The sequence below is a fragment of the Lagenorhynchus albirostris genome, chromosome 14 (genome assembly GCF_949774975.1).
Source record: "Lagenorhynchus albirostris chromosome 14, mLagAlb1.1, whole genome shotgun sequence".
NCBI lineage: Eukaryota > Metazoa > Chordata > Mammalia > Artiodactyla > Delphinidae > Lagenorhynchus > Lagenorhynchus albirostris.
In genome coordinates this window covers 72154993-72181557 of record NC_083108.1, presented here as the reverse complement: position 1 = coordinate 72181557, position 26565 = coordinate 72154993, and the positions used below count along the sequence as shown (strand labels likewise).

Below are 26565 nucleotides of genomic sequence, written 5' to 3'. Positions count from 1 at the left end.
AAAAGCTTTGGTGGCTCTCTGCAGCCCACAGGAGCCCAGATGAGCTGCTTCCCACCTGGAATTCTCACCTGTTCCAGGTGCCAGGCTGAACTACTTGAGGTCCACATGTGGTGCTTTCCCGCCCTTCCCTCATTTGAACTCACACTGGGCCAGCTAGTGAAAACCCTTCTAGCCCTCAGGGCCCTAGTTCAAATGCTCCCTCCTTCATGAAGCTTTTCCTGACACCCAACCCCTAAACTAAAAGAAATCCCCCTTCAAAACTGCTCTTATGCCACATTTTGCCTTAAACAACAGATAACTTTTGCATATCCTCTCTCCCAGTAGAGTAAAGCAGCTTAAAATTTGCTGAAACAGGGTCATGTTCTGCCTCCTCGCCACAGAAGTAGCCGAGTGCCTTGGTATATAGTCAGATGGCACACAATAATATATATGAAAAGAGCTGAACTCCATTTCTAACCACAGGAAGAAGTTCAGCTATGTCCCCATGCAGAGTAGGATGTAGACTAAGCACAGAATACCGTGTAGCCACAAAAAAAGGAAAGCTCTTTTTGTTGTACTGATTTTGGAATCTTTTCCAAGATGTGTTCAGTACGCAATATGGCATGTATAGTATGTCACCCAGCATGTTTTGGCAATTACACATTGATCATCTCTAGACACGAAACTGGATAATACTATCCAAGGAGGGAAACTTAGTGGCTGGAAGACAGGATGGCTAAGGGGAAGCTTTTAATGTTATACCCTATAAACGTATAACCAATTAAAAGCAACATCCCACTTATCATCTGCAGGGATGAGCCTCAGTGTTGCACTGTGCAGCGGGAGTGCAGCCAGGGGACTCTGTCACTGTCCTCCTTTGCCCTGTTGCTCCAATGCTCCAGGACAGGGGCTTGTAGATAAAATTCATCCCTGCAGGTGACAAGTGGCCCTACGACTGCCCAGTGTGGTAAGTGGCCAAGCTAATCCTGTAAAATCCTAAATATCAAGGCACTCCTCCCAAGGACTCTGAAAGAGGCCCTTGTCTGCTAGCATCCTGGACATCTCTGGACTCTTACCAGCCTGTGAGTCAGCCATCGAAAGCTTTGAGAGCAGCAAGGCAGCAGCGACCCCTTCGGTGACTACGGGAACCTGAGTGCTTTGGGAGGCTGCCTTCTCCACTGTTTGGATGAGCAAGGGCAACAAGTCCAGGGCCTGCAACAGTGTGTCACCTGTGGAGATAGAACCAGCACCTTACAGAACACCCCAATCGCAAGGAGGCAAGATTACTTGAGAAAGGAGTTATTCACCCATGTCTGAATGGTTAACACCCTTCAGTTACCTTTCAAATATCTCAAATAAGTGGAAGTAAAATCTAGGACTTAAATCAAACTCTACAACCATAAAGCTAGAGCTAGAAGGGTCCTTACTAGTCCAATAGTCCAGGTATTCACTTGATGGATAAGGAAACAGACCAAGAGAGGTGAAGTGAGTTGCCCAAGGCCACACAGCTGGTTGAGGGAGAGCCAGGGCAAACCTCAAGTTGACTAATTTCTCTCTGGGGCTCTTCTCCCACACCAGACAACCTCCAGACCCAAATCCCAAAACCAGAACCAATCTGCTGACCTATGAACTAAACTCTGTTCAAAAAAAAAAAAGTAGAGGGCTTCCCTGGTGGCACAGTGGTTGAGAGTCCGCCTGCCAATGCAGGGGACAGGGATTCGTGCCCCGGTCCGGGAAGATCCCACATGCGGCGGAGCGGCTGGGCTCATGAGCCATGACCACTGAGCCTGCGCGTCCGGAGCCTGTGCTCCGCAACGGGGGAGGCCACAACAGTGAGAGGCCTGCACACCGCGCAAAAAAAAAAAAAAAAAAAAAGTAGAAACCTACTAAAACTATAGCTAAACCCACGTATGTGTGTGTATGTATGTATGTATGTATAATTTATTTAGGCTGCACTGGGTCTTCATTGCAGTGCACAGGCTTAGTTGCAGTATGTGGGATCTTAGTTCCTCGACCAGGGATCAAATCCGGGCCCCCTGCATTGGGAGCATGGCGTCTTAACCACTGAACCACCAGGGAAGTCCCAACCCATGTTTTCTTAATTACTAAATTGGTATGTAGAGTATTTCACAGTGAAACAAGTATTTCATTTGGATGATGCCATGGATTTGAATCCAAGAAATGTATATTTTAAAGGTTTATTTTATGATTGTTTTTAAAGTATTAAGCAGAACCAGCTCAAGCTAAAGAGACTAGGTTAAACCAAGACTTGGCTATTTAGAACTCAATCTAAAATCAAGTTCAATCAGTGCAGCAAAACTGCAAACTGATACACAAGTACAGACACTGTACAGAAAGGGGTCACCTCTCTAGGGGCAGCTCTGGAGTCTCCTAAACATTTTTTTAAACCCAGTCATCATAAGTTTAAACTTTAAGTGAAATATGAGCCCATCTCAGAGGTGGACATCAATATTAGAGATTTTTACCTTGGGGATCAAGCTCCTACAGATTTGAAGTTTCCCCTCACTGTGCTTGGGAAGGAGGTAGATGCTCAGGCCCAAATGACAGGTTTGTTAGCACTGAAGCGAGGGCAGTTGTTGTTTCTAATAGGTCCAGTGTAAAGATTATATAATTTACACCTTATAAATCAGTCTTATCAGAATCATTTCTCCATGATTTCAGAAAACAGAGTGACAGGTTCTGGTTGTGGCTCCTCTCTGAATAAAGCTTTGTATTCTGAAGGTCTGATAAGGAGGAGAAGCCAGAAACTGTTGTGAAGACTGGGCTCTGATTCTAGGGTTTATGGATGACTAAGCTAGATGCTCCCAGTGGCTCAGGAGGAAATGATGCAAAAAAAGCTGGACCGAAAGGGAAAGCCTGGAACGGTGATGACGCCCTGAAGATCACCTCGATCACCTCTGTGAGGGAAGCATCTCACCTCGGAAGCAGACCAACATGCACTGCAGATAGGCGTGCCTCACTGCAGAGGTGGAGGTTTTAAGGCTGAAGGCTTTCTTGAACCATTCAGTGAGCTTCTTGGGCACTTCTGTGGAGAACCGGTTACACCAGAGAGCCAGGACAGAGGTGGCGTGCACCAAGGTGCCTTCGTGAACTAGGGCAAGAAGCAGAAGTCCAGTCAGCCCTATGTCTTAGACCCACATCACATCACTGCCAGTTGCATGCGAAAGCAAGTAGGAGTAAAGGGAGAGGAAGCAGTGATGCTTCAGGGAGAGGAAGCAGGGCCCTCAGAAGGGGTTCATGGCAGGCTCCAACTGTGAAAACCGGGGGTCAAGGATGGGTCCAGGCTGCACCCTCACCATGGTGCACAATTACCTTCTTGCTGGAGGAAGGGGATGAACAGCTCAGCCACGGTCCCACTCAGGACTTGACTGGAAGGCCCGGCCACCACGTGATGACTGACACTCCCGATCCCTGGAAGGCAGGGGATTCCCTGCTCAGCCCTTCATCAGCACAAAACTGCCAACACACCAGTCCTCCTGTCACTGCCCACCTCCCCAGCAGCCATGCCTCTCCTCTGGCCATGACTGACCCCCCACTCAATCCCCCATCAGACGTCCTGCCTTTTACGGCAGCCAGACTGGGATGTCCAAAACTGTCAGAGGTGTCAAGATCCAATGGACTCACCTTACCTAACAGTTACGTTACACTACTACTACTACACTTCCTACTACCCGTAGAGAAATTCTGTACCTGAGAGGACGCTCATCTTCTGGGCTACAATAGTTAGTTTTCCTTCCGAGCCTGAGAGGAGAGATAGCAAAGATTCAAAATTCACATCTGCCACATTTCCCAAGGGGGTGAATAAGGTAGTCATGTGTGTGACATCAAGATACAGTTTCTGATTCCAGAAGCAGCCTTTCTATCATGTAGCTGGGCTTAACATCACATGTACTGGTTTTTTTTTCTAACTAAAGAAATAAATAATATGTTCTTGCAGAAAATGTGACAAATAGAAAAAATATAAAAGCAACATCTAAAAATCACCCATGTTCCCACTACCTAAAATATTATTAACATTTTGGTGTATTTCCCTCTATTTTTTCCCCCTATGCAAACGATAATGCCTATGCTTAAAACTGAGATCACCCCCATCCACACTGATCTGCACATGCTTCTTTCTGTTCATTCTTGACACAAGCAAACTCAGAGCACCAAGCCCCCAACAGGTCCCAGTGCCCAAGGAATGCCAGAGGCCACACCTTGGCCATCCGCATGCCCGGGAAGGACTTGCCCACCTCCGAGGATAGCAAACAGGTGCCTGGCCAGGGCTTCCATCGCCGAGGAGTCACTGCACTGGCGGACCAGGTTCTGCAGCGCCAGCACGGCTTCATCCATCAGGCGGGGGCTGTTGGACTTCAGCTGGCCTGGACACGGAGAGCCGCAACTCAGAAGCTGCTGAGAGCTGGGTAGCCAGGCTCTCATCTTTGTCTTCCCTGCTCCCAACTCTTCAATCCTGGCTCTGTGTTCTCATTATAAAGGATCTCAGGAAAGAAACTACACAACTGTAGTTTATTTCTGAGCTGTCTCCTACCCCTTTGTGTACAATAGGGATAAGTACAACCGAAACCCAAGGTGCCATTCCAGGGGCTGGAGAGGGGTTGGGACACTCACCAGCCAGTCCTTTCACGATGTCCAGGGCATAATGGCTGAGATCGAGAGTCACTGATGCCAACAGACTGGAGATAGCTGAGGGGGACAGAAAGCATGCATCATGTTGGCCTCCAGGGGAAATGCCCGTTTCTGCCTGACTCCCCAGCCAGTGCTCAGGCCTGCTGTGTAGACACATAGGACATGACCACTCTTCATCTCTGTATGGTCACATGGTGGTCACACCTTTGTCCCACAGCTCTGCTGTAAAGCTGTATACTGCCCCATCCCAATCAGCAAAAAACTGCCCCTCCGACACTCCACCCACACCTCTTACCAAGATAAAAAGAGACAGAGACTCAACTCTCATATCCTATGGTTTCAAGTGCCACCTCCACACCAAGGTCAAACAGAGGTTTGAGCAGAGGTTCTTAACCTGGTTTCCGGAAGGTTCTTAGACCTCTAAAAATGTATGCAGTATTTTAAGTGGGTATACTTTTGTGCATTCTTCCAGCAAGAGGGCCCATTACTTTCAACATACTCTCAAAAGGGTCCCTGATCTCTCTCCCAAGGGCCCAATGAGGTAAACAGTGAATACATCTCCCCCGGCCCCAAGCACTTCCTGCTGCCAAGTAGTGGGGACCCGGCTTATCAGGCAACTTCACCTCCCTCCCACCGTCCTGTTTGGCAGGAACCTACTTTCAAGAACGTTCTCTGGACTCCTCAGTAAGGACTTCTGTATGGTGGGCAATATCAGATCCTTAAACTCCGAGTGGGACATGTATCGGAGCAGAGGGGCACAGTTATCCTACAAAGAGAAAGGGGTCAGGCACCCAGCCTTCGTGGGAACAGACCAAGAATAAAGGATGGTTCTGAATCACAGAATTTAAAATGGGATTTAGCTTGCCCAGGTGAGTAAGGGCCACCTCACACTCACCAACAGATACTTCTGAGGCTTTACTTTGCTCATCAAGATGTTCTTCACATAAAAATCCAGCAGGGCACTCTAGGGAATACAGAGACCTGGTTAGACCCTGACGTTCTGAGATCCCTCTTGTGGGACTGCTTCTAAAAAATACCAATCAGTGCCCCAAATGTCATGGTGTCAAGCATGAAGATCCCAGTGATCACTCCATTCCCCATCTAAAAGCCTTCCACAGCTTTCCATGGCTCCTAGGAGCAAGTCCAAGTCCTTGGCATGGCTCACAGGCCTACCTGCTACCCTCTTTCACCCAGACACCCACGTGCCCCTCCAACCGCACTTTGCCTCCTCTACATTCCTGCCCACACGCCGCTTTCTCTGCCCAAAATGCCCTTCCTCCCCTCTTGACCTTGTTAACGCCTATTCACCCTTTAAGTTCCTTCATTAGAGATGTGTTCCCTGACCCACAGCCTAAGACAAGTCCCAACCAGAGTATCACAGCCTCTTGCGCTTTTCCTTTGCAGCATGTCTCACAGAGATAATGAGATGACGATATGTCTAACGGCAGCCTCCTCAGATTCAGTCCCGCCCGGGAAGGGATCACAGCTCCCTCACGCACTGCTGCATCCCCAACACCTGGCACAGAGCTTGGCACAAGGCAGATGCTCAGTGTGGGTGAATAAATGACTGCATGAACAGGCAAATCATCATCCCGTTAACTATGGCAGGATCCATCCCAAGCCACAACTGGAGGGGAAACTTTCCAGCTCCTCAAAGTTCATATATCACCATGAAAGGCCGGGGTCTCAGGTGAGAAAACCAACAAACTTCAGATAAGGCCAGCAGCTGGGGGCCACCAGGGCAAAACAAGCTCCCCCTCCTTCCCTCCAGAGAGTCCACTTGCCTTGTGCCGATTGACCACGTCCATCTCCTTGTGGCTCGTGCAGAACTGCACCAGCAGCCCCAGCATAGCTGCATAGTTCTGGTTGGGTTCTAGGCTGAGAATGGCTGACAAGTATTGTTCCACCAGTCCCGGGTTCTGAAGAGGAACGGGTAAAGCAGGTGTATCAGACGGCAGTGGAGGTGGTACGGAAGAAGAAATGACCGCCACCCTGCTGCCTCCTGTCACCTCTTTCCATAGTTTGGTGAGCTTCTTCACAGCACCATCCACGGCGTGCTTGTGGGAGCCGCCTAGCACCTCCAGCAGGAGCAGGCACTGCACCTCTACCTGCAGGGACAGGGAGGCTCAGGTCCGGACGTAAAATGGGAGCGGAGACCCCATGGCCCTCATAGCCTGCCCAAGACCTTCGTCAGGCCTGCCAGAACCTGAGGTCATCTCCGCCAGGCCTCTCCCACTCAGTTCCAGCCAGATCCTCTTCCCTCCACCCCCTGCCCCCCGCCACTTAACCCTGTCCCGGAATTACATCTGTTCACTCAAGCACTTCTTAATAAGTATTTGTTGAGCACCTACTATGAGTCAGACAACGAAAACACCTGGAGAATAAGACAGACACGGTCCTTGCTTTCATGCACCTCATAGTCCAGAGGGAGAAAAAGATACTAAACAAATAAACACACAAATGAATACATAATTCCAGGAAGGTTAAGTGCCATGTGGGAAAAGGATAAGCATTTTGTTTCATATATTTCTTCATCTGCCTTGACTATTCCTTCATTAATTCTACAAGCAATGAACGCTGATGAAGTGGCAGGCACTATGCTAGGCACTGTGGATACAGAAGTGAACACTGATATGCTGATCCTGCCTGCAGGGGGGCCCACTATCCAACCCAGAGTGAAGCACCTAATAGGTGCTCAATTAAAAAGCCTCACAGGGCTTCCCTGGTGGCGCAGTGGTTGAGAGTCCGCCTGCCGATGCAGGGGACACAGGTCCGTGCCCTGGTCCGGGAAGATCCTACATGCCGCGGAGCGGCTGGGCCCGTGAGCCATGGCCGCTGAGCCTGCACATCCGGAGCCTGTTCCCCGCAACGGGAGAGGCCACAACAGTGAGAGGCCCGCGTACCGCAAAAAAAAAAAAAAAAAAGCCTCACAGAGACTGTATGTGCCACGAACACCCAAGGTCACTGGTGAGCAGTGGACTGCCACCCTGAGAAAAAAGGCATGCTTAAGACGTCTGCCAAATTCCATTTGCATGTGTACAAAATGGCAGATGTACAAAGTTATTCATGGCAACAATTTTTTATAACAAAAGACTATAACAACATAAGTGGTCATAAACAGGGAACTAGTTATATATATACCGTGGTACATCCACTCAAAGGATTAGTAAATAGTCATAAAGAATGAGAAACTCTATATAATACTCTGGAACAAATCTAAATCCAGTTAAGGAAAAAAACACAAGGCGAAAGAAAAAAGTTTGTATGTATGCTACCACTTGTATAAAAAGGTCTATTTAGTCATATACACAGAGAATACCTCTACTACATAAGAAACTAGTAATAGAGGGGGACCAAGATGGCTAGGGAAGGGGTGGGAAGGAAACTGGTATATCATTCTACACCTGTTGAATACTGAACCTTTTTTAAAAAATTATTATTAAAATAGCTTTTTAAGCTTGCTGATATCACATTCAGAACTATATTGCTGTTCTTCCTTCCTGGAACGTTCTAACCCATAATCTGGGCATGGTTTTTTCTTTCATATCCTTCAGGTCCCTGCTCAAATGGTACCTCCTCCAAAGGCCTTCCTCCCACCATCACCGTCCACCCACTCTCTCTATCCTCCTGCCTGCTTTTCTGCTGCACGACTCTACACCTTGTCATTTATATGTGGACCTGTTTGTGTCCACCCTCTCCCCACAACTGAAAGCTATGAGAAAGTAAGGTCCTCTCACCTGTCCCCTGTTTCAGCCTCAGCTCCTCGAACAGCACCTGACACGCAGGGGGCCCTCAACAAATACTTAAGGGACTGAATGAACTACTCCTATGTGTATAGTCAACATCAGCAATGAGCAAAGGAAAAACCCAGATTCAAGACACAGAAACCACCACCACGGTTTCAAGCTCCTGATGCATCCTGTCCCATAAACACAACTCCAGGGTTGACCCCTCCCCTTCACTAACCCACACTGACTTACCTTGGATAACGGTTATAAGAATTCATTGGAGACATGTTAGTGAGGGAGCCCATGATAAACCATCTTACAAGAAGGCCTTTTGGTAACAATGGAACCCACACTCTGAAGGTGGTTTTCCAGCATATCCACTACCTGTGAGGTTTCAGTGTTCTTATCCTTCCATCAACTGCTGATGGCCAATCTATGGTCATCCCCAGAAGTATGCTGGATAAGCTCCCAGGGATAAGGCCTCAATAAGTCTTACAAGCTGGCTGTGTCAGGCAGAGGTGCTCACTCCTCATTTACCTGCACAGCCCTCTGTAAGTTTCTACAGCCTTTTCACACCTCTTCTGAGCCCATCTTCATGGCAACTCTTTGAGGCGGATGGGTGAGTGGTACTTTTCCCCATTTTTGCAGCAATGGGAAATGGGCTCCGAAATTAGGTATCTGGCCAAATCTCATAGCTAAGAGTCAAATCCATACCAAGATCCTCAGACTCCTTTTTTGTTAAACCGTAAGACCATCCCTCTTGCCCTCCACTAAGCATATCTAGACATTCAAAAGAATCTCCCAACCTGGCCTATTGGGCCATCTCTGGTTAGCAGACATGCTGAAAGGCAAGATAGGGAATGTGGAAGGAGCAGGCATAGAACAGGAGGAAAGAATTGGTATTTTCTGGGTTACTTGTTTTCTGCCTGTCTTCCCCATTCTGGCCTGTCACGTCTTCCTCACATGCCATGAAGGCAGGGACCACGTTTCTCTTGCTCATCACTGTATTCCCAGGGTCTAGCACCATGCCTGACCCAGGAAAGCTCAAAGATATTTGATAAATAGACGAATGTTATTATGCTGCACTCATGCCCATCCACCAAAGTCACACACCTCAGGGTAACTCAAAGTGCCTGGTCACCCAGCACTAAGAGCACTGGCCAGAGAAGGTGCTTAAACATGTCCCAACTCTGTGCAAAGAGCTGACCAGCACGACTGCAAAGACCCGGGGAACCTACCAGTTTGCTCCAGATGTCTCCTTGCCGCTTGGCTCTCGAGGGAAAGACAATGCGCACCAGTAGGCAGGTCCAGGACAGGGCCAGCAAGGCAGCCGAGCCACTGCTCTTACTGAAAGGGGAGGGGAGGGGAGGGATGAGGTCAGAGCAGCAGCCTCCATCTTGAGGACGAATGCTCACCGCAAGGCCTTGCCTGCTATGCAAGACCCTCCACTGACCTAACTGGAACTGGAAACTTGTTCCCCACAAATCATCTGTGACAACTCAGGACAAGGAGTGCCAAACTCCCACCTCTTAGCACTCACAACTATAAATCAAAAGGATGGTTTCCTCCATTCAGTGCCTAGTGGGCATTTGGTTTCTCCTTAAAATGGCCTTACTTCCACTGGTTTCCCAACCCTGTTCCTCAGGAAAGTGTTTTCTCCGCTGGGCCTGACATCTTGGCTTCTCCGTCCATACAGAAGGCAGACTGCCGGCACCCCTCAGAGTTGCAAAGGGGAAAGGGGCAGGCATGTTCACGCCTGCTCATCTGCACCGGCTTCTCACGAGTAGGACTCCACCAACCCCCAGTGGGCCACCACCTTTACCTCTTACCTGGGGACACCTGCTTTGGAGCCAATGCCTGAAGACTGCAGAGAGTGCAGAAGGTTCTTAGCAGTGGCTTCTGGCTGGGCCTCAGCCAACTGCTGGATTGCTGCCTGCAGAGCCCTGCGTGAGGCTGCATCTCTAGGAGGAGGAAAGAAGAGGAAGGTGAGCATGTGGACTCGGGGCAGGGGTGGGGGGCTTAGGCCAAGCCTGGTCTTTCTCAGGAAAATTAGACTGCACTGTATTCCAGTGGGTCATAGATGATGGGATTAGGAAGTAACTGGATAAATCTACCTCATCTGAGAGTTCTGGAAGCATCTAATAAGGGCAAATGAGCCTTAAGGCTGTAAGCACAACATCTACCTTTAGGGAACACTTACTATAGGCCTCAAACTAGGCCAAGTGCTTTTACACACATGACCGGTGCCAGCATAGAGACTGAGCACTCAACGTGGCAAGCAACGTTCCAAGAACTTGACTCTTACTGACAAACACCTATGAGGTAGGTAAAAGCAACATCCCTGTTCTGCAGATGAGGAAACTGAGGCACAGAGAGGTTCAGTAACTTGCGCAGGACCCAGGCAGTCTGGCTCCAAAGCCTGGGCTCTAACCACTACCCTATACCACATTTCTGCACAAACTGCTCTGGACACTGGGCCTTTTATCGGGACTCACCTGTATCGATGCAGAGTCAAGCAGAATAATTTGCAGAGGCCTTTCACTGCTCCCTCTGGCAGATCTAAAACCAAAGATTACACAGAGGTTAATAAAATAAAATCTACTCAATAAAATCTACTTCCTGGGCATCTGCTTGAGCCAGGCATTCTGCTGACATGACCTCTGCCCACTGGACACTCCCCAGGCGTTTGAGATAGAATTCCCAACAGGAAAAAGTAATGACAAAATAGGACTCTAAAGAAACATCTAGCACGGGAAGGCTCTCGGACAAACATCTGTTAAATGAATGAAACTAAGGCAAGACAAGTGCCCTCGAAATTTAACATGCTTTCGAGTGGAGGTGCTAGAGTACAGGAAATGTTCTGCTTCTTGATCCGGGTGCTGGTTACATGGCTGTGTTTAGTTTGTGATAATTCAGCAACCTGTTCACTTATGGTATGTGTACTTTTCTTTATGTACGTTCTAATAATTGGTTTTAAAACTTAAGTACTATGAGGGATCAGAAAAGAGAAGAACACCTATAACAGAGAGGTTTCTGAAGATTTTAAGGACACAGAAGCTTGGCCTAACAGATGAGTAGGCTGTGGACAAACGGAAAGAGGGGCCTGCATGCAGAGTGGTGTTAACAACATGAGCAGAAGTGCACGGGATAAGAAGGCACAATGCCTGTGCAGGGCGCGTGAGGAGGAGGAGGAATAACAACACCCGACACTTAACCAGTGTTCATGAGGCACCAGGCCCTGCTCTAAGCATTTTATATACATTAACTCAATTCCTGTAAGGTGGGTACTGCAATTGAGCTCATTTTTAAGATGAAGAAACCAAGGCATGGAAAACCAAGCACGCCAGCTGAGTGAAAGAGAAACTAGTGAAACAATAGTGCTCAATAACGGAGAGCCAACCTGTGACAGGTTCTGCATGCCAGACTGAAGCCCGCAGACAAAGAGGGGAGGGTCTGACGGGGGAAATGTAGGCTGAGTGTCAGACTGACCAGCGTGGGAGGCACCGAGAGCAGGAGGCCCACAAAGGGCTTGCACAGGGCCTCACACTTCAGGCACCCGAACGATGGGGGCATGGGGGATGAAGGAGGGGCGGGCACCCAGCTCCCCCAGGGCCCTGAGCCTGGTATTGGTCCATCTGATTTGAGGCTACCTCAGTAACGGAGGAAAAGAGTGACTGGAGCCGGGAACAGGTTGTGGCTAAGAGAACAGTAGTAATAACAGCTAATAGACACTAGGCGTTGACCATAGCCAGGCACCGAGTCAAGCACCGTCCCCATGTGTTCTCATTCACTCCTCACTCCCAGGAGACAGGCTCACAGGTTAAGTAACCTGAACCGGGTCCCACAGCCTGTAAGTGGCAGAGTCATGGCTAGAACGCAGAGCCCTTCACCTCTGACTCTGCACTAGACGCCTGTGACTGGAAAGAACAGGCACAGCAGACACCACCTCAGAGTCTCAGGCTTCAAGTACAGCGAGGCAGAACTGCGGAGAGCATCAGAGGCCTCAGGGCCAGACTGGGCTGAGCCAGGCCGACCATCCGCATCGACAGCTCTGAGGAAGACTTCAACTCCTCGCCCTGGCAGAAAACACCCTGCACCACTGCACCACCTCTGATGAACTCTCCTGGTGACCTGCTTGCTACCCTAACAAAAGGAGAGGCCAGAAGAGTTATCACTATGCAATGACTCCTCCTTAGACTCAAAATCAGGAAATTGAGAATTAACAATTTCATATGGGAGGTTAACTTCCCCCAATCAACTTGTATATCAAAGACTACTAAACATTTTACAAACGTAATTCACCCTGAATTGTAGAATTTCAGGGTGACTGAAGAGTAGAATCACCCTGAAAAGGCCCTGAGTAGTTCATAAACTTCACCCACACATGTCGAACTCCTTACTCCACAAAATGGGGAAAAGTGTAGTATTCAGCTGTTACTTAGCAGGGAGTCAGCCATTATGGTTCAGGGAGTCCAGCTAGCATCTGTCACATGGCAGCCTTTTCTAACTAGAACTCTGTTCAGAAGTGACCAGAAAGACTTTTGAAGGTGCCATAACACTCATATGCTGAAGTTCTGATCCACAGGAGAATCTCTCAGAAGCTCACAAACAGCAATTTACTTAATTTACACACTACTTTAACAAGCTTGGGTATGTAACCAGGCAACAGTAGATCAGAAGCAGCGAATGAGAATGGGGGTGAGAGGGTGGTAGGAAGTAGGCTTTTTCCTAACAACAAGTGAAAGCTGACAGAAACGGAGACCCAATTCTATACCGCCATGGTTCTCAAACTGCAGCAAACACAGGAATCACCTGCGGGCCTGTTAAAACACAGACTCTGGGTTCCACCTGCAGGGTTTTGGTGAATCTGAGTCTCTGGGGTGGAGCTGAGAATTCGTATCTCAAACAAGTTTTCAGGTGATGCTGATACTGCTGGTCTAGGGACCACATTCTGAGAACCAATGCTGTATAGTAAAAACACACCAAAAGGAAACTCAAAACTAATGAGCATTTATTGGTTGAAGGCACACTAGTCTTATACATGCCCCATAATTTGCAGCAAGAGCTCTCGGGTTATGGTACAGAATCAGGGTAACTACATGTGCTCAGCATTTCCCAAAATGTGGTGCCCAGATCCTGAACAGGTTTTTGGCAAAAATGAGTTTCAAGGAAACACTGGATTGAAATGTAACATCTGGGCTTCCCTGGTGGCGCAGTGGTTAAGAATCCGCCTGCCAATGCAGGGGACAAGGGTTCGAGCCCTGGTTCGGGAAGATCCCACATGCTGTGGAGCAACTACTGAGCCTGCGCTCTAGAGCCCGCTAGCCACAACTACTGAAGACTGTGCGCCTAGAGCCCGCGCTCCGCGACAAAAGATGCCACCGCAATGAGAAGCCCACGCACCGCAACGAAGAGTAGCCCCCACTAGCCGCAACTAGAGAAAGCCCACGCGCGGCAACGATGACCCAACACAGCCAAAAATAAATAAAATAAATTAAAAAATAAAAGAAATAAAATGTGACATCTCACAAACTTGCATGATCTTGGAATCCTTTACTAGCCAATCACTTGATACCATCTTGCTTGTTTTCACGGAACACTGACTGGGAAAAATGGTGCCCCCGGTCATAAAGAAAATGTTTTTCCATCCAATAAATCACTTAAGAAAGACTGCTGGTATCTTTTAGAACTATTTCCAATCAAATGGTTAAAACTGGTAAAAAGGTTTGGCGCCTAGAAGGATAAACTCTCCACCAACCCAACTGCTTCAGTGCAGATTATAACAAGCAAATACTGACAGTGAAGACAGAAGTTGCTGTGAGGGGAAAAGAAGGCCATGGTTCTAAACAGAGAACCCAATTTAGTTTGAAATGAAATCAATGAAATGAAAAAAAAAAATACCTTTTCCAGCAACACATTTCCCCAGCTCACTGAGGATCTCTCTCCGTTCCTTCACACTGGCTGTTGTCACCTTCCCTGCAAAACGCTTTAGTGTCTCAGAAACCTGTGAAGACCAAGCCCACAGAGAAAAATTTCAGCAAACTACAAAACATTGCCGGGGCGGGGGGGCGGAAACAGAGCGAGCAAGCTGTGGGAGGTGCAGAACTCAGTGAAGCTCTCTAACCCAGGGTTTCTCAACCTCCACACCCCTGACTTTGGGGGCTGCCTTTATACATCGTAGGATTTTGAGCAGCGTTTCTGGCCTCTACCCAATGGACACCAGTAGCAGCACCCCATCCTCCCACCACAGCTGCGGCAACCCCAACTGTTTCCAGACATTGTCAAACATCTCCTGGGGGACACAATCACCCCCAGCTGAGTGAGATGTACTGCTTTTAACCCAACCAGTCAGCCACTCAGTATACCTCATTTAAACGTGGACAAAAAGAGGCAAGGTCAAAGGCAAAGACCTCAGGACAGAAAATATCCCTTCCAAACTATGCAAAATCTAGGAAGGGCCTACTAAATGCCAGGTATGTTCCCTTTATATTATCTCTTGTAAACCTCCCATAAGAAGGAGTATCCTGGCAACTCATAAACACAGTTGGCTAGCGGGTAAAAGGTCAAGAAATTGAATCCCAGCTCTGCCTCCTACCAGCTGTGGAAACTCAGTCAAATTATATCATTTCCTTGACCCTCTGATTCCCCATCTATACAGGCAACAGCACCTACCTCATGACTGTTAAACAGAGACTAAATGAGATAGTGTATGTAGAGCATTTACCTCTCATCCTGAGCACAAAATCAGCTACTACTACCAGCAAGCCTTCCAGACAGGCACCATATCCCCATTTCACAGATGATGAAGAAACCAACTCCCAGAGAGGAAGCCACTGCTCAGACTGGACCTGTGGGCCACAGCACCTGCATTTCTGAAACTAAACCTGAAACCAACAGGTCTAAAAACTGATGCTAACAACTCTTTAGCTTTCAACCACCATCCATGTTACCACAACTGCATCCCCTGCACAGGGACATAAGCATAAGACCTAGAAAGAGCGGCAGTTTGCAAATATTCCTGAAAATCTGGCTCCTGAACAATATTCTACAGGCTACAAAGCAGGCAGGTTGTAGATACATGAGCAGTTGAGCAGGGCATAATAAGACCCAAGTGGGTAACACCCGCCCTCTTTTTCTTTTGAGGGTATTTCACGGACAGGCCTTATTAGTAGAATAAGACTCAAGGGTGCATAGAGAGAGAAAATAATACTGAGTTCTTCTTACAGATAAATCCCTGCTATAATTCTATTAGCAATGAATAAAATCATGTCCAAAACTGTCTTCTACACAAATTATTTGTTTTAATATTGTCTCTTGTTTTTATAGTCATTCACGTATATAATTAAAGAGTCAAAAAGTTCTGGGAGGTTTGCTCTAAAAATCAGTCGCATGCCCTCACACACAAGGACAATCTCTTTCACCAATATTGGCTGATTATTTCGGTAGTTATCGCCATATCTCTAAATAATTTGCTTGTGCTGCTACTTCTGCCTTTCTACCAAAGACCTCTTTCCCTCTTCAACCGCACCAGAGACCCTCCCCATATCCCTGACACCATTCCTTTGTTTCATAATATGGGTTAGCCCAGTAATTCAGTTTACATTATATGCAAATGGTATTCAATTTCCATTTAATAAACTGTTTACTCTCTTGCACAGCTTTTTCAAAATTAACCCTGGAGTTAAATAAAGGCTCCCAATGCCCATTCCCTCCTCACCTCAGTTTGCCTTGTTTTATCTGTTCTAATTAATAATTCAATCTCAAACTTTCTGCCACTTGTCTAAATCTCAATACATTTAGGCAGACCAGGTATTCTACCAAATTCCATTTTCCTGAAGAAGCCTCTCCCAGTGCTTTCCTACCTGCCCCAATTTGGTGGGTGATCTCCTACAGCTGGGACTCTATCACCCTGAAAATGTACTCTTTCTTGTGTTTGGGTAAAGTACATCCTCCATCTCGTGAAGTCCTTGCAAGTTTGAAAATGTTTTGGCCTCCTACCTGAAGCTTGTCTGGGTACAGAATTCTAGGTTGAAGTTTTCCTAGAATACTGAAGACCTTTCTTCACTGAGTTCTAGCTTTCATTACTGCTGGGAAACCCAACGCCATTCTGGTTCTTGATCCTTTGTCTGAGACCTGATTTTCCCCCCTGGAAGTTTCTAAGATCTTCTTTTTGTGTCCAAGGTTCTAAAATTTCACATTAATGTGCTTTGTTGTGAGTCTGTTTTCATCCATTGTACTGAGCATTTTTGATCTGAAAACACATGCTTCCGTTCGCAGAAAGTATGTTGAATTATTCTGTTGATGATTTCCGTGGATATTGGACCTCCCACACTTTTGTGTGGTCCTGTTTTACACAGAACAAGTTTTCTCCAGAGAGAAAACTTTCAGGCTTTTGCCAAGATGGAGAAAGAAAGCTGGGGCTCTGACTGCATCTGAAAAGGGCTTTCAACCAATCCTCCTAACTTAGCCCCTCCCCACTCACCCTCACTTCCAGAGGTTAGCTGATACCACCAATTCCCAGCTGTCAGAGATTCTGCAACGTAAATCAGGTTGGTTCTCAGCTTTCTTAACTTGGCTTAGGATTCATTTCCCTTGGGACTGCTGAACCCTTTACCACTTATCACTTTCTAGCTTCCAAAAGTTTGCTGCTATTGTCTGCTCCCCATTCTTCCAATTCTCATTTTTTTTTTCCAACTCTTTACTAGTTTTAGTGACGCTGGAGGAGATAGCAAAAATAGATGCATATATATAATCCACCCTTTACCTAAAATTCTCACATAGCTGTTTTTCCATGCTAATATTAAATTCCTGGCTATAGTTTCTCCCCCAAAGATGAAAGAGTGTTTCAGGTTCAAGGCTCTTCTTTTTCTTAATCAGAAAATGAATGTTACCCACTTGGGATCCTGTCAGAATAAAACTGAGGAAGATCCTTCAGAGAAGTCATTTGCTGATGAGATCAGATGCAAAGAGCTTAAATGTTCACAGGTTTCTCTCTAGAGGAGCACCGTCCAGTAGAACTTTCTGTGTTGATGGAAATGTTCTTTTGCACTGTACAATGCAGTAGTCACCAGCCACATATGGCTACCGGTGCACTGAAATGTGGCTAGTGCAACCGAATAACTGAATTTTTAATTTCATTTAATTTTAGCTAACTTAAGTAGCCGCTTGCCTATTAATTAGCTACCATACTGAACAACACAGCACTGGAGAGATTTTTTTTTTGCATTTGAGTTTTAATGTTACACAGTCAGCGTGTATTCTCCCAACCCTTTTCAAAATACCCAGGAGACTATGCTTTTCTTTCCAGGATTCACTATAACAAACTTGGAACAAATTACCAGCCCCTGGGACTTCCCTGGTGGTCCAGTGAGTAAGACTACGCTCCCAATGCAGGGGGCCCGGGTTCGTTCCCTGGTCGGGAACTAGGTCCCCACATGCGAGCCTCAACTAAGAAGTCCACATGCCGAAACTAAAACCCGGCGCCGCCTAAATAAATAAGTATTTTTAAAAAAAACTACCAGCCCGTCCCTTGCACAGGAAACTCGCAATTCGCATCTTTTTTTTGTTTTGTTTTGTTTGCGGTACGCGGACCTCTCACCGTCACGGCCCCTCCCGCTGCGGAGCACAGGCTCACGGTCGCGCAGGCTCCGCGGCATGTGGGATCTTCCCGGACCGGGGCACGAACCCGTGTCCCCTGCATCGGCAAGCGGATTCGCAACCACTGTGCCACCAGGGAAGCCCAATTCGCATCTTTTGAATGCTCAGGTTAAGGAGTCACTCTCTGGTCTCAGGGCCTCCCTATCAAAATCAATTAATCTCCTCACCCTGATACCCAAGTGAGCCATGCTGTCCTTTAGAGACCCATCTCCTTTTCCCATAATATTGTCTTTTCACCCTAAAACACGGCTAAAAGGAGGATGGGGTGGAGGAAAAAGGTCTTCCCCAGCTCTTCCCTTAACTATGAGGTACTTCACAGGTAATAACACTCAAGGTGACAAGACTCTTCCTGAATTGTGACAGTTCTTTTATCTGACGCTGCACCTAATAACAACCATCAACATGGAGTCCTACTTTCTTTCACTGACTCCTCACAACAACCCTACACGACAGGTACTAGTTTAGCCCCATTTTATGGATGAAAAGACTGAGAATTGGCAGGGTTAAGAAACTTGCCCAGCGTCTCAGAGAAACTGAAACTGACCAAGACTCCAACTCAGATCTGTATGAATCCAAAGAATATGCTATAAATCCCTGCACATAGTAGGTGCTTGAGAAATATTTGCTGAACACAAAGTTTAAGAGGGAGTTGGCGTTGGCCGGGGCTCACTGCTGGAGGGCTTCGGAGAAATGGAGCAGAGACTCCTTGAAAGAGGAACTTCGGCAGCTCCGGAACCGGGGAGGGCCCGACGGGTTCCAGCCGCCGAGGCCGGAGTCCCTGATTCCTCGAGCCCGCGGCCGGTCCGCGCCACCCGGGCCGGGAGCCGGGACGAAGCCGGGTCCGGGAAGGACCGGCCCAAAGCGGCCCCTGGACCGCGCCCTCCGCAGCCGCCGGCCCCCGGCCCCCTACGCCAGCGGCACTAGCAGTCCTGCCCGACCGCCGCCGTCCGCGCCCCGTCGCTGGCCGCGTTGGCCTCGCAGCCGCCCGCCTCACCTGCGTGTCCGCCGCCATCCTGCCGGCGCTGACTCCGGAACCGCTTCCGGAGCGCTTCCGGGTCACAGCGCGGGCCCACACCGCAGAGTGAGGCCGGGATAGTATTGGGGCCCGGGGCCTGGCGCCCCCGGGCGGGATGGCGGCCGCGGCAGCCTGGGCTTCGAGGCGGGAAACTGGACTGGGTACCGGGGTGAGCGCCGGGGACTATCAAGGCCTCCTCCCCAGGGCCTTTCTCAGCCCGGCCTCGTGGGAGACGGGGGTCCCTGAGGGTTTGTAACGCGGCGCGACCGCCCTGCAGACATCGACCCACGAGTGCGCAGGTCCGGCCCAGACACCCCCGTGTGAGCCTCTCCTGCGTGAAAACCATTTTACAGAAGTGTGTCCTAGATGCTTCCTGGAGGAGTTCCCTTGATAACAGGAACTGAGCTCGCTAAAAGGCAGGCAGCCAACTCGTGTCTTATCCTATTAAGAGTTTGTACCCCAGCGGTGGACAATGTGAGGGTTTAAAAACAGGGGTATACCTGGCAGTCAGGGGAGGACTCTGGAGCTGAGAGAAAAGCCTGCCCAGGGACAGCTCCTTAAGACAAGGTCACAGGGTGGGAGGCTGCAGGTAGTGGGCCTCATGGTCCAGAGTTGCTTAAGTTTTATTCAGCATGCAGACCTGCCAACTCTGTAACTAGTTCAAATACGGTCTGCACAGCTCAGTTGTCCCTGTTAGCAACGGCTTTCAAAACTTTTGAGTCCTGGTTACAACTAGCACATTACTGGGTGACCCAGTGCAAATCGATAAGTGAAACCTAAGATTCACAACACCTACAGCATCAGCTGTTCTGTCTCCTTAAATAACGGTCACCACTAAACTCATCATTAATCACATCACCACCCAGTTTGAAAAACTCTGGCAGCACTCATCCAGTGCTTATCTCAATATGACACCTACTCAAAGTATCTTGGAGTGACCCAGGATAGTGGCCTGATGGTCATGGAATCAATTCTATTTAATAAGAATACAGTTAAAGCTGGGTCCACAAAAAGTACAGCATGCTAGGAGAGCAGTCCTTCACTTACAAAGAGGACACCAGGGCTTCCCTGGTGGCGCAGTGGTTGAGAGTCCGCCTGCCGATGCAGGGGACATGGGTTCGTGCCCCGGTCCGGGAAGATCCCACATGCCGCGGAGCGGCTGGGCGCGTGAGCCATGGCTGCTGAGCCTGCGCGTCCGGAGCCTGTGCTCCGCAACGGGAGAGGCCACAACAGTGAGAGGCCCGCGTACCGCCAAAAAAAAAAAAAAAAAAAAAAAGAGGACACCAAATGTCAACTCCAAATAAAGCTCTATGATTTTACCATGGCTTCAGTTTCTAGCACACAGAACTATAACCTCAAAATGCACAAAATGAAAAATCCAGAGACTTGTAAGAGAAGTAAGCCTTTTATTTCCTTGTTTCACAAATAAAGCCAGCTGAGTTGGCTGCTTTTTGGTGACTAGTCAAAGAGACCAAATCCCATGTCCTCGTCCGACTCCTCCGACTCTTCCTTTGCTTCAACCTTGGCTGGGGCTGCGGCAGCAGCAGCAGGAGCAGCAGTGCTGGCAGCTGCCACAGGGGCAGCAGCCACAAATGCAGATGGATCAGCCAAGAAGGCCTTGACCTAAAGCAAGGGGAAAAGTTCATGGTCAAAATAGTCCATCTACACCCCCTACTACCCACAACCCTTCAGCCTCTGCAGAGCTCAAAAGTTTTAAAGACCAATTTCCGTATCAGTGAAATCTTATTCTGGAAGTGACTAGACAGGACAGCTTGGGTATAGCCTGGTGATCTTAGGCCCAGCTCTTACCTGTTAACTAAGCCCCCTTTAAGTCTCTTGTAATTTCTAAAGTCGCGAACACGCCTCCCCTGCCTCCCAACCTCAAGTATACAGTTGGCCCTCTGTATCCAGAGGTTTCACATTCACAGATTGAACCAACTGCTGATCAAAAAAAGGAAAAAATTTCCGAAAAGCAAAACCTGAATTTTCTGCACGGGGGCAATTATTTACATTGTATTTACAACCATTTACATAGCATTCACATTGTATTAGGTATTTTAAGTAACCTAGAAATATTAATTAACGTAACACCATTTTATACAAGGGACTTAAGCACCCATGGATTTGGTGTCCGTGGGGAGCCCTGGAACGAGTCCCCCTAGGATTTCTATACTCTTAAAAATGTATCTGCTACATAAAACACTATTATAAAAACACTAACAGGCAGCTATTTATCCTCCTGCTAATAACTGTCAGGTCTGCTGTGGTCCTGGTGGATTTTTTTTTATACCTTTTCAGCAAGTGGGAAGGTGTAATCAGTCTCCACAGACAAAGCCAGGACCCGCTTGTACCCACTGATGATAGAATGGGGTACAGATGCAACAGTTGGGTAACCAATCTGCAGACATATGCTGGCAACATTGCGGACACCCTGTGGAAGGAAGAAAAAAAAAAAAAATCACACTTCAGGTGTGATGTCTTTGCTGTTGAGTCCAAGCAAAGCTCGACAGCAAACAAGACTTGCTAGATTAGTATATTAATCTCACACAGGACACTTCACCTCACACCAAATGCTTCTGGCAGGGAAATTCAGACCCAATAATTTATAAATGCTTTTTGCTGTTATTCTCAACATGGGCGTTCCCTATACCATGATGGTGGCATTTACGTCAAAAGCCACCATCTTGTGAAAATATAAACTATTAACATAACCATTGCATTCCAAGAGAGAAAAACATTAAATGAGTTCCAGATGTGAATTTCATTCACTAGTGAGATTTCCAAAAGTAACTGGAGTTAAGAGTATGTATAATTGCAATGTTGCGTTCATCCCATAAAAAAGGAATTATATCTCCTACCACCTTATTTGTTAACTAGAGGATATATTAGTGGCAAAAACTAAGCAATAACAGTCCCTGAAAGAGTCCATCTTCCCAAGACAGGGTACTTGGCAACACTGATGTATTAACTATCTCATCTTCTCATTCCTCTTTTGACTCACTGACACTACTCAAAATCTCACATCTTACTGCACTCCCTAGAATAACAGCCCTTACCATGTGCCCAGCACTGTTCTAAGGCTTTACATTCATAAATTCATTAGATCCTTCAACAATCTTATATTGTTATTGCCATTTACAGACAAGGAAACTGAGGTACAGATTAAACAACTGTCCCTGGTTATTACACTGCTAGTCAGCTGCATGGCCAGGATTCAGTCTGAAGCTAGACACGCTCTCAACTATTAATGCAAGAAGAGCCTGGAATGGACAGCGTGTACCTCCAGGAAGCGAGAATGCAGCGTTTCCTCTGTGATGTCAAGTACTTCAGGGTTATAGATGCTGCCACTGTCAAACACCTGCTGAATGACCAGCCCAAAGGAGAAGGGGGAGATGTTCAGCATGTTCAGCAACGTGGCTTCACTGGCTCCCACTTTGTCTCCAGTCTTAATCAGCTGCACATCACTCTGAAAAACAAGGGAGCTGGCAGTTAACACCTGGACATCCAGCAGGTTGGCAGCAACCGAGCCCGGCTAGCACTGGCAAGCCAGGTCCACTCACCAGGATTTCGATGGTGCCCCTGGAGATTTTAGTGGTGATGCCTAAAGCCTGGAAGAAGGAGGTCTTCTCAGGCCCCAGACCAGTGTTCTGGGCAGGCACAGTGACTTCGCATGGGGCTATGGCACCAGCACGGGCAGCAGCTGGCACCTGAACAAAAAAATGAGAAACAGTGAGAAGTCTTCTCTCCACAGACACAACCTGAGAACGGTCAGTTTTGTTGCTTTTAAGGAGCCAAAATTAATAAGGTCTCTCCAACCAACCTGATTCTCCCCTTACCTTATTGGCCAGCAGCATGTCCCTGATCTCAGTGAGGTCCTCCTTGGTGAACACAAAGCCCACGTTCCCCCGGATGTGAGGCAACAGTCTGCAAAGAGAAGTTTATGGGAGACAGTCACTTTTCAGTACCGTTCTTCTCCAGGAAAAGGGAGGAGGACACTGAGAAGGGCGGATAAAGATGCCCAGGAGGATGAACTGACTTCTCCAAAGCTGGGTTGTTTTCCAGATGCCCTCGGATGGCCTTGCGCATCATTGTATTTTTGCCCATCAGTACCACGGCCTTCCCTCGGAGAGACATGCGGATCTGCTGCATCTGCTTGGAGCCCACATTGTCTGCTCCCACAATGAAGCATTTCGGATAATCATCCAGAAGTTGCTACAGAAACAAGCCACAAACAAGCAACGTTTCACAGGACAAAAGAGGGAAGAGATTAATAGAAACCAAATCCCACAATAACTGGTTTCCATCTCACTCCCTTTCTTCTATGCTTTTGAAATGTCTCAAAGACTGGGACAATTCCTTTTACTGCCAGCTGCCCGAGTTAAAACAACGCTACATTTTCAAAGATTTGCTTGCTGAGTATGAATGGTAAAAATTATGTTTCTACATTCAATCAAAAAATTTTACTTGTAACTTTCATTTTTAATTTTTCCCAACCATGAAGCATGTTTCTGTTTCACCAAATCAGCTGCATTAATACAAAAAAAATACTTTTCCAAGTAAGGTTAGATTTAAATTATTCAAAATACAACATAAAGCAAATACAGTAAAATATTGCTTGTAGGACCCAAGTTGCGGGTATATGATTTTACAATTCTTTTAAGTTTTTTGTGAGTCTGAAACCCTGAATGAATGGGGAAGAATACAATGGACTAAACTCTACAACGCATCCTAATGCCTGAAGAGCAGCATGGTTAGCATTTCTAGGCAGGGGAAGACCCAACTCAAGGCCATCCAAGAGAAAGCATTCACTTAAAGTTTAGTTTCTTGACTAATAGGACCTGAATATGCAACAACTTGACTTTATAATGAGTCACTCATTGCCTCAGACCTTCCCAAACAAGGAGGCAGGGGAGTAAAAGTACGATGAGCGCTATTTGGAAGCCGACAGACCTGGGCGTTAATGCTGTTACCCTAGGAGCCACTTAACGTGCCTGAGCCTATTTACCTGCAACAAAGGGAGGAGAAAGGGCGCGCATGTCGGGAAACTGGGAAGATTAAATGAGATTTGCCTAAAACGACCTAATGTGGTAGTAGGCACTCAGCACATGGCTGCTGATTGTCTCCGTTAGTGCCCGGGGCCGAAGCAGCACGGTGGGCGGCTGGGACCCACCCCGCACTTACGATGATCTTAAGGAAGTAATTGGACTTCCAGGTCGCCCTGTCTTCCCTGGGCATCACTGCGGTGCGTCAGGGATTGCCACGCAGGGTTTAAAGACGATGTCACTGAAGAGAAAAAGGGAGCTCAAGACACCCCGACACAAGTCCCCAAGACATGGCGGGCTCCAAGCCCAAGGCACACGTGGAGCAGACCACGCGCGGGCGCCCGCCGCCCCGGCCCGGCCCGGGGCTGCATTTGCCGCCGCCGCGGCCCAGACCAAACAGGTCCAGACCCTGCAGTCCCGAAGCGTCCCCCCCAAAGAACCCCCGAAGAAGCGCATCCTCCCCGCCGCCAGTCCCGGGCGAGACTGCAGATCACGAACGAACCTCACTCCAGGACGCCTGAGGAGAGAAAGGCCTCTCGCCGGCTTGCATGTTTTATAGGTGAACGAAGCAGCCAATTAGAAGCTGCGGACAGCGCCCCCATCTATTGGCTGGGGTCAACGTCTGTCTGGAGGAGCCGGACTGATACAGACAACCATTGGATGATATCGGTGCCATTCCATCCAACAGGAAGCTTCCTTTAAACGAGGTAGTTAAAGGAGGGCACTGCTGTGTGTTGGAGGACCTTTCTCAGAGTTGCTTCCCTCTGCTGGGCTGGAGCCGCTCTCGTGTAGGCGCTAGAGTTTGCGCGCTGAGTCCACGTTTCTTCCGGTCAAGTCGCAACTAAAGAGTATGACGTGGAGCTGAGAAATAATTGCTCATGAAAAAAAAAAAAGGAAAAAAAAATTGCTTATGGTTTAGAAACAGAATGGTCTCTTGTCTCCTCTGCAGTTTGTTCTTCTCCCTATCGAAACAAAGGAATCTTTTAAAACCTAAGTCGGATCATTTCCTCATCTGCTCAGAACTGTTTAAAGGCTCCCCATTTTCCCCTCAGTAAAAAGCCTAAAACTTAAATAGCCTACAAGGCTCTACATGATCTGTTCCCCACCTCCACACCTATAATCTAATCTCCGATTTGCCTACTGATTCATTTCCTTCCAGCCGGATGATGCTGCACTAGCTATTACCTCTTCCCGGAAGCCTTCTTGCCGATATCCACACCTCCATCGAGTCTTCACTCAAATATCACCTGCTGGAGGCCTACCCTGATTGCCCTATTCAAAATTACCCCAAAACCACTCCCACTCCCCCCCTTCCTCTGTTCTATCTTTTTGGCAACACTTACACCTTGTAACACACTATATAATTTATTTGTTCCATTGTTGTTTGTCTCTCTCCAGATATTTTTGCCTTGTGCCTGGCACATAGTGAGCTTATAATAAATATTTGTTGAATAAATGGATGCAGGGTTTGCAGACAGATAACCTTGGATTCATATCCTTGTTCTGCCACTTGCTAGCTGTGTCATCTTAGGAAGTGATTTCACCTTGCTGACCCTCTGTTTCCCTTTCCTTATCGGTAAAATGGGGATAATAGTATTCACATTCTAGAGCGATATGTCTTAAGACAACACAGTTCCTGGAATACAGGAGGAAATCACTAGATGTCAACTTATTTTATTACACCTTCATTCAACACTTATTTGAACAATTGTGCTACATCAATAAATATCTTTTGGGACTTCCCTGGTGGCACAGTGGATAAGACTCCATGCTCCCAATGTGGGGGGCCCGGGTTCAATCTCTGGTCAGGGGACGAGATCCCACACACATGCCACAACTAAGGAGCCCTGGAGACACAACTAAGGAGCCCACCTGCCGCAACTAAGACCCGGCACAACCAAATAAATAGAATAAAATAAATATGTTTTTAATGAATGAGCTTAGATCCTAGGTCGGAAGTGGGGAGGGGTTCTCCTTATCTCCACCCTTTTCACTTGACCAAGTTAGAAACCTTGGTATGTTGTTTTCAAGCCTCCTGGTGCCTCTGATGATGAACCTGTATAGAGAACTGCTGGAGTCCATTACTGCTAAGATCTCTTTTTAGTGACAATGTATTGATATAACTGCATGCTCAGCATTGTGCTAAGTACTTTGTGCACATTACCACTGTTAATCTTTGCAACAATCCCCCAGGGAGGTACAGTATTAGTATTTCACTTTTATTGATAAGAAAATTCACAGAGGTTAAATAATACACCCAAGTCCATCAGCTGATAAGTGGTGGCTTCAGAACCGAAATCTAGGAGCAAGTTCAAAGCCCATGGGCCTCACTACGCTATACAGTCCCTTCCAAACCTTAAGGCTGTTTCCCTCCAAATGCACTTTTCCAAGTATATACGTTTTCACATAGTAACTTCCCAAGGACATCCTGGCTCTAATGATATAAATATGTCTCTAATTATAGTACATCAATATAATGGAATACCATGAAGCC

The 26565-nt window shown here is 47.5% G+C and overlaps 2 protein-coding genes across 6 annotated transcripts in view; both read right to left on the bottom strand.

The window, feature by feature from the left end:
- Window positions 1–19038, bottom strand: part of GCN1 (GCN1 activator of EIF2AK4) — a 56735-nt gene extending 37697 nt beyond the window's left edge. For all 5 annotated transcript variants that reach the window (XM_060121702.1, XM_060121703.1, XM_060121704.1 and 2 more), the window contains exons 1-15: window positions 19009–19038; window positions 14259–14361; window positions 10853–10916; window positions 10187–10318; window positions 9596–9704; window positions 6639–6737; window positions 6414–6548; window positions 5525–5593; window positions 5287–5395; window positions 4612–4686; window positions 4236–4364; window positions 3691–3741; window positions 3313–3411; window positions 2918–3091; window positions 1056–1208 (exon numbers count right to left, since the gene is read on the bottom strand). In XM_060121702.1, coding sequence (XP_059977685.1) covers window positions 1056–1208; window positions 2918–3091; window positions 3313–3411; window positions 3691–3741; window positions 4236–4364; window positions 4612–4686; window positions 5287–5395; window positions 5525–5593; window positions 6414–6548; window positions 6639–6737; window positions 9596–9704; window positions 10187–10318; window positions 10853–10916; window positions 14259–14361; window positions 19009–19026 — 1519 coding nt within the window. In that variant the 5' untranslated portion in view covers window positions 19027–19038. The remainder of the gene's footprint in view (window positions 1–1055; window positions 1209–2917; window positions 3092–3312; window positions 3412–3690; window positions 3742–4235; window positions 4365–4611; window positions 4687–5286; window positions 5396–5524; window positions 5594–6413; window positions 6549–6638; window positions 6738–9595; window positions 9705–10186; window positions 10319–10852; window positions 10917–14258; window positions 14362–19008) is intronic.
- A 1377-nt stretch (window positions 19039–20415) lies between these two features.
- On the bottom strand, window positions 20416–24604 carry RPLP0 (ribosomal protein lateral stalk subunit P0). The gene is made up of 8 exons (XM_060121019.1): window positions 24574–24604; window positions 24211–24312; window positions 23066–23241; window positions 22866–22953; window positions 22590–22736; window positions 22310–22495; window positions 21320–21460; window positions 20416–20652 (listed from the first exon to the last, which is right to left on the bottom strand). Exons 2-8 carry the CDS (start codon window positions 24262–24264, stop codon window positions 20488–20490), a joined length of 957 nt encoding a protein of 318 aa, XP_059977002.1. The 5' UTR covers window positions 24265–24312; window positions 24574–24604; the 3' UTR covers window positions 20416–20487.
- Between the last annotated feature and the right edge of the window lie 1961 nt (window positions 24605–26565).